Source organism: Mytilus trossulus, chromosome 13 (assembly GCF_036588685.1).
Source record: "Mytilus trossulus isolate FHL-02 chromosome 13, PNRI_Mtr1.1.1.hap1, whole genome shotgun sequence".
Lineage (NCBI taxonomy): Eukaryota > Metazoa > Mollusca > Bivalvia > Mytilida > Mytilidae > Mytilus > Mytilus trossulus.
In genome coordinates, this window is record NC_086385.1 from 54,941,341 (window position 1) to 54,949,709 (window position 8,369).

Consider the following 8,369-nt stretch of genomic DNA (forward strand, 5'->3'; position numbering starts at 1 on the left):
GGCCTCGATTTCTACCTATACAGTCCCAGGCTATGTAAAAAAAATTAGAGTGTGTACTAAGCGATATATTATATTTAACAAGCTTCGTGTTTAATACGAAAGCCCTGGTGTGCCATGCAAAACAACAAATTATAAGTACGACCCGGAGAGGGTGTGCATATTCAAAATTATCACCCGAAAAATATTATTTTTACCGAAACCGCACATCATAAGTATTTAATTTAATTTACTAATTCACATATGTGTTTCAGTTTTATCTTTTTATCTCATAACAGTGAAGATTACTTCTAATCTCTTATCGAACCTGTCAGAATCTGTCAGGAGAACTCTAACAGGTATAGGACAGTACTGTGATGTAGAACTGTCATTCCCAAACCTTTTAGACAGTTATAGCTTGTTCAATGTTAGAACTGATTTGGTCAGTTCTATGACAGTTCAACGGCTAGAACTGATTTAGACAGTTCTGCTGACAGTTCTACGATTATAACTGATTAAGTTAGTTCTGCTTATAATAGTTCTACGGTTGGAACTCATTCGGTCAGATCTGCTGACAGTTCTACGATTAGAACAGATTAAATCAGTTCTGCTGAAAGTTCTACGGTAAGAACTGATTTGGTCAGTTCTGCTGACATTTCTGTGACTATAACTGATTAAGTCAGTTCTGCTGAAAGTTCTACGGTTAAAAATGATTTGGTCAGTTTTGCTGACATTTCTGTGACTAGAACTGATTTGGTCATTACTGCTGACAGTTCTACGGTTATCACTCATTTAGTCAGTTCTGCTGACAGTTCTACAGCAAGAACTGATTTGGTCAGTTCTGCTAACAGTTCTACGAATAGAACTGAGTTGGACAGTTCTGCTGACAGTTCTAAGAATAGAACTGATTTGGACAGTCCCACTCGAGAACTGATTTGGTCAGTTCTACCTTGAGCTGATTCTGACAGTTCTACTAAAAGCAGTTCTAGGGAAGAATTTGTATATGTACAACTGTTCTATGACAGTTTAAATCATTTATATGACAGACTAATGTGACAGTTATAATGATAGGTTAGAAGTGATTCCCATTGTAGTATACTCGCGCTATCATTTTCTAGGTTTAGTAGACCTTGTGGATCAAAACTATGATTTGGCATCAAAATTTAAAAAAAACATTATAATTATATCATAGGGAAAATGTGTACTAAGTTTTAAGTTGATTGGACTTCAATGTCATCAAATACTACCTTGATCAAAAACTTTAACCAGAAGCAGAACAGACGAACGAACGGACGGACGAACGCACTAATGGACGCAGAGATAGAACATTATAATGTACATTGTATGTAGATGGTACCTACAAAGCTCGCAATGATTTTAAAGACCCACACCACAACCCCCATCCCCCAACCAATCCCGGTCTTTTTTTAAGTTTAATGGTTGTTCCCTTATACAAAGTCCAAGCTATGAACTTACCAGATTATGTAAAAATATTTCACTAAAACATTTCCCCCATTACTTTTTCATACAGTAACACATGCAGTCTCAAGTAACGGATTAAAATCGAACTAAAAAGTGACCACGCAGCTGACACTGCTGGATATTTCGCTAATATATTAATTTCATGTACATGTATATATACCAGTTGTATAGTCTCTCATAACTCTTTTTAGAGTTTCTCTTGTTTATATGTAAAGTTGTAATATTATGCAAATGTTTTATAAGAGGCGAGACACAAATATTGTCTTGTCTTGTTTGTCTATTAAAAATCCCGCCTGTACAACCAAGCGTCTATTTTTGTCGATAAACGGTATTTCGTAATGTTTAACATTTAAATCACATGGTTTGTCATAACAATAGGTCAGGTGATTTTGATAAATAAATAAATTTATAAATATACGTGTATTAAGTAGTTCCACACGTACACACACATATTGTTGACTTCATTTTACACAAGTAAGTTTTTTTATTAGAATATACAATTTAAATGCACAATTTTACGTCGTATTGTTTTATTTAGATTTTCACATGTCTGGATATGGTAACACTAGCACATGCAGACTAAACCAGGTTCACCTGTCTAACAAACGGGAAAAGAAAAAAAACTTCCTGTGTTTACACAAGTAGTTATTACTTATACATGTATATACGTCCTTAGTTGATATGACCTAGGCGCCGTTTTACTATTAATTACTTGACACATCTGGTCCCAGTACACATCGTAGTGAACTTCTTTTTGACAATAAATGAAAAATAAATCCCACCTTCGCTTTCTCTATAACAGTTTTACAGTATGTTGTACTACTTTTGTGACAACTTATATCAAAATTATAGAAAACTTCGGCTCTTAACTCAAAATATGGACAATTTTATGTTAAGGGGGTCTTGAAATCTGTTGAGAAAGTGCTAATTTTTAATCTTTTTAGCTGGACCAAATCAAATCCACGACCCCAATTTTTTTACAGTGGCATACCCACCTCCCCTATTTCAGGCATAAAGCATGGAGAAATAAATTTGGAAGGGGTATACAAAAAATTGGCAAGTAACACACTGTTCTCACTGAGGACTTTATTCGTACCACCACCCAATAACAACTTTAGTACGTACACTTGTTTAAAGTATACCTAAAGGTTACGTACGTTATGGGCACATAATACGGACTTCATGGAGTTAACAAAATAGAGAATACAGAAGAATAGGTTTAAATAAAGTAAAACAGAAAAATACTAAGACGAATATTAGTTCAAGAATTTCGAATTTTTGTGTATTAAAAATAAAGAACAGAGTGTATTGGGATATGGAGATAAATAAATAAATAAAGCATAAGGAAAAATGGCTCAAAATACAAAAGATATAAAAATGATGCTTCCATACCCTCTGATAAAATGAAGTAAATTCACTATAGTTACTTATAAGCAACACGAAGGGTGACACATATCAGGGCCTGCTTATACATCCTTCTAGGGCACCTGAAATCACTGCTGGTTTCGATGGCTCGTGGTGCTCAGTTTACAGTTGTCCATGTTGTGTTTTGTATACCCTTGTTAGTCGTTTGGCCTTTTTCTCCTTTCTTTTGTCATCGTGCTATCGGTCAATGCATTTGAGTTTTGTTTTCAGGACGAAATATAAAATGAAATAACCGTGCGTCAGATAAAATCATTAAATAGAAATTTAACAATTGTACCTGTTAATAATTTACGCCACTATTTTTAGAGTGCGCATTTCACAACAAAGCAATAGAAATACTATTTTCAAAATTAGAAAAAGATGCCATATCTATTGAGCTTCTATTGGCTGGTGCTGGTGACCTTTTTTTTCAGCAAAACAAAGAAATTTTTGAGTCCGTCTAACTTATATCAGAATAACACAAAGATTTAAAACAAGCAATTAACATTCTAAATTTCGACTTAACAACCCTTCACTCCAGTCTACTTTTTTTTATTATTTAAATTCCGTATTATATTGTTGTTTTATTTTCTCTTTTTTTCTTCTAATTTTCGTTTGTAGTATGTATTACATGCATTCTTGCTATGTTTATCTGTTGCTTATGTCATTGTAGCTTTTGATATGGTTCACGGAGGCGGACATTGTTCTAGTGGTGGAGGAGGAGGTTTCAGTGGGGGCGGGGGATTCCGAACGACAGTCTACTCAAATAATTATTATTCGTCCCCGCGGAGTTATGGTCGCAGATCCGGAGGTTCAGATGATTGTGACTGTACTTGCTGTAAATCGTGTTGTCTGGCAATCACGTGTGTTTCGTTAAAACCAAAGTCACGATTGAGATTTCTTTGGTTTCTGGTTATTGCAATAACTTTGATTACTTCGTTGTCCGTCTCATTTGGGACATATGGAACGCGTACAACCGACACATCTTCAAGTGACATGCGATATATCTCTAACGGGATTTCACCGAGATTTTGTACTGGGGTTAATGTCAGAAGTCAGAATTACCCAGTATCTGTATACATGTTACCAAACAAACCAGTCGTTAATACTAAAAACAAGACTACCTTTGTATACAATAAATATTCCAGTTTAGGAAGTCAGATGTTTGAATATTGGGGCTTTTACCTATTAGAAAATTCGTTTGTGACAATTAAAGCGTGTTCTAGTTACTCTAGAAAAGGAGTTGATTATTATTTTATAAAAGGAAAACAGAACTTACAAAGATGGAAGAACGATAACTATTGTGACTCGTGCTTTGAATATCATAAGTCAACAGACGCATGTAACTATGGCAACTCTACTTTCCTGCATATTGCATATACATCTGACGAATATTACTTTGTGTTTGCAAACCATCTGGATTATTCGGGCCCAGTAAGTGTGACTGTTACAATCGAACTACAAAGAACGTACTATGATTTGTCGTCTGCCGTCCGTAAATGTATGAATTCTTACGAGTGTGATGTGTCATACACCAATGACGATTATAGTGAAACTGTCGTCGTTGAAATACCCCACATCAATACTGAAAACATAGAAGTGGATTCAACCTGTCACAGACGGGCCGGAGTTTTCGTGGGACTTTTCTTTATCATGCCACTGGGTATCGGGATTTCAATAAGTGCTGTTATTTACTTTGCTTGTATTCGTAGGAGAACAAAAACGACATCTACACCGTATAGTGTATTGCAAAATCCCACAGGCGCACAATACTCTACATTCCTGGAAGCGTCGGCTCCAGTGATGGAACGTGATCAGGGGCTACCACCAGCGTATCCGGGACCACCGTCGTATGAAGAATCGACAAAGACCGGCCAAAAGTAAATGTATCGAACAATGATCGATTTAGATCGACAAAAAGTAGAGGTTTCGAACAATCGACAAAGACAAACAAATATCAGACTTTTGTTTAATCTTTTACAAAAACAAATCCTTTGTTATTTTAATCGCCTTATTTTATGTTTATATTTAAATACACATGTTTAAGATACGAGTTTTATCAACCGGCTAGAAACTAACAAATACTAAGACATGTCTTAAATGGTATGGTGCCTGATTTTGAGCGCATGCAGGGTTGAGGAATCTGACTTTAAGGTCTATTCTTTTCATGTGATTTTATACTGGCAAGTTTAGCAAAAACAAATGTTTACTGATAATTGTTAGCTTGGCCTTAGCTGAGTAGTTACAGCAGTACATTTAGTGTAGTAATAGGCTCTCACTGAGATTGTGAGTTGACACACCGGATGGTCCTCAATGCTCTTCAAATTCGTACTTTATTTGACCTTTTTAACTTTTTTGGATTCGAGCGTCACTGGTGAGTCTTTTGTTGATGAAACGCGCGTCTGGCGTATATACTAATTAAAATTTAGTCCTTGTATCTATGATGAGTTTATTTACACCAAGCTTACATTAGAAAAATACAGGTTTCTGAAATAGCTTGAATCACTCATGCTGGAAAAAACCCAGCTATATAATTTGTATGTTACTGTAGTATTAGTTTTTAAACAAAGTAGTTTAGTTTCAGGTTGACTCTCTCGTCTATTAAGGGGTTTTCGCACACAAACCTTTCAACGAAATGTGATCAAACTGTAAATGATGGAAAATGTTCATTGCTGAACATCGAGATGTGAATATTTCAGTCATGACAGTATAGATAAAGAAAACGATGAATGTGTTAAATGTACAACAAACCAAATACAAGAGCAGAAAATCGCATATGGCCACCAGTTATCAATTTTATGTTTCAGAACGAGCACCCTTAGAATAAGTAGGCACTGCAAGTAGATCAACTGAATTCGACAATCGATCAATTATATTACCATTAAGCTTTAGAAGATGTGGTATGATTGCCAATGAGACAACTGTCCACAAGAGACCAAAATGACACAGAAATTAACAATTATAGGTCATCGTAAGGCCTTCAAAAATGAGAAAAAACCATACTGCATAGTCAGCTATAAAAGGCCCTGAAATGACAATGTAAAACAATTCAAATGCGAAAACTAACGGCCTGTGTTATATAATTAAAAAAAATGAAGTTTTTCTTTACACTGTACTCGAACATGGACACATGTCATGCGGGAGGCGAAGCACCTGATATAATATGTTTAATGTCTCGACTGGTGTAGTATTAATGATATGCTAAAACTTTCATGCTCGTTGTTTAGTTTACCACATCTCTAAATTCCTCCATAGAAATATTGTTGACGGGTCCTCGTCTAAACGACAGTTAAACCAGTGAAATTAAAGGATTTCCTTTTACTTATGCGGGATGTATAAATACGCAGCCACCTTCAATCTGAAGAGATTGGTTGGCCGAGTGCTTTATATAATAAGAAGTGCAGCTATTGTAGCCTGTCACTGTTGTTGTGAGTTGAACGTTGCTAGTTGCAGGTCCTTTCCACTCCAATCTTAATTGACTAGGATGATTGCTAATCTTTCATGCGAAAGATCTGAGATTATGATTACATATATAAAGAAACTATGTCTTGAACCAAACTAGTCTTCAGTTACAGCAAAAAACCAATAAATATGAGGACAATGGTACCAATTTATAAATCATGCATCCAGTACAACTCTTGTGTATCTTTTTGTAAATAAATTATTAAATCACTCCCGCTAACTGATCAGAATCTATTTATTTCCTGTACTACCTTACTGCAGGGTTGTCTAACGAAACTAATCGGAAAACCTCAATTATTCACAGCAGTGTTATCTAATTGGACTACTCGGAACACTTCACTTAATACCATCATGTGCCGTTTAATTGGGACGCACTCGATCTTTTATCTGATGAAGGAGTGTTCAAATGTCTGACAAAAATACTATTTCTTTCTGTTTATTTTTTCTCTATGATAATATATATAAAAATGAAGATGTGGTATATGATTGCCAATGAGACAACTGTCCACAAGGGACTAAAATATCACAGAAATTAACAACTATAGGTCACTGTACGGCATTCAACAATGAGCAAAGCCCAATACCGCAAAGTCAGCTATAAAAGGCCCCGATAAGACAACGTAAAACAATTCAAACGAGAAAACTAACGGCCTCATTCATGTTCAAAAAATGAACGAAAAACAAATATGTAACACATAAATAAACGACAACCACTGAATTACAGGCTCCTAATTTGGTACAGACATATACATACAGAATGTGGCGGGGTTAAACACGTAAGCGGGATCCCAACCCTCTCCCTAACCTGAGACAGTGGTATAACAGTACAATATATTAAAAACGAACTATAAAAATCAGTTGATAAAGTCTTAAATCATCAGATGGACAAACATACATGTACAAGTGGACGTGGGCGGGTACTTGCAACCCCCCCCCCCCAAAAAAAAAAGACACTAGGTACAGATCTGAGAGGATGAATGTTTTAGTTAGAGATAATATTATTTAATCATCAATAAGTTTCGCGGTATAATAATATCCTTTTCGTTAATAACATTAAAATGGACATAATAACAATCATATTTATATTTTGTTAATCTTGAATTTCCGCTTTTTATTTCGGCATTGCATTTATTTTCGATGGTTTTATTTCCACGTTTGTATTTCAAAATCGACCATAAAAAATCGACACAATACCAACAAACGCCTTTGACATGCTCAATGCGTGACTTATCGCAGATGAAGTTTGAACTATGTGTTTGGTCCTGAAAATGCATGAAATATTTGTCACTGGACGTTAAGCAACCACCAATCAATATTTATGCTCTGATGGGAATCAATGGCCTAATTTTTCCGCCACTAATGTCTACTGTCCACATGTTAATTGACTATTGTGTCCCGTTAATTTTCTCTCTCGAATTTTGTAGCAAAGCAATGGTCTAAAATCTCTACTTTGTACGTACACTGTGTTGTTACATGCTTACTTAATGATATTTTCTTTTTTGAACAACTTATAAATTGATGTGTTTTTGAATATCCAATAATTTTGTATTGAAATTGTATTTTTCACGTCTAAAGTGTGGTATGTAACAGTTGACCTATAAATTTGTTGAATGTAATACATGTAGTAGATCATTTAATTTAGTGAAAGATATCTATGAAATCTCAAGTGGAAGTAGTTTGTTGAATAGGATTGTGTCATCAATGGAAATTTACAGTTTCTCTTTTACACTGAATGAATTTACATTAACTTTCAAAATAGATAAAATGCAATATAAGGAAATAATTATTGTATTGTTTTTAAATATTTGGTGGATAAAAATATATTGAGGTCAGTTTTAAAAGACAGAACACATACCTTCCGTACAGAGCGTTCTTGTAAAAACAATAATGCTGTTATCAAATGAAGAATAAAAACGACCATAGAGCTTAAAACAGCCTAAGGTCACGCAGAAAAAAAAACGCATCCGGAGGCGCCCTTCAGTCAGCTAATGTATACTTTGCTCATTGTTGAAGACCGTACGATGACCTACATGTATAGTTGTTAA

At 35.0% G+C, this 8,369-nt stretch overlaps 1 protein-coding gene across 1 annotated transcript; it reads left to right on the forward strand.

Annotated features, from left to right (window-relative positions):
* The first annotated feature begins 1,825 nt into the window (after positions 1-1,825).
* Positions 1,826-4,910, forward strand: LOC134693977 (uncharacterized). Its single transcript, XM_063554963.1, has 2 exons — positions 1,826-1,932; positions 3,536-4,910. Exon 2 carries the CDS (start codon positions 3,544-3,546, stop codon positions 4,744-4,746), a length of 1,203 nt encoding a protein of 400 aa, XP_063411033.1. The 5' UTR covers positions 1,826-1,932; positions 3,536-3,543; the 3' UTR covers positions 4,747-4,910.
* Positions 4,911-8,369: the final 3,459 nt, after the last annotated feature.

Coding starts and splice junctions, on each gene's coding strand:
- LOC134693977 (XM_063554963.1), top strand. CDS start 3,544: ATGGTTCACGGAGGCGGACATTGTTCTAGTGGTGGAGGAGGAGGTTTC.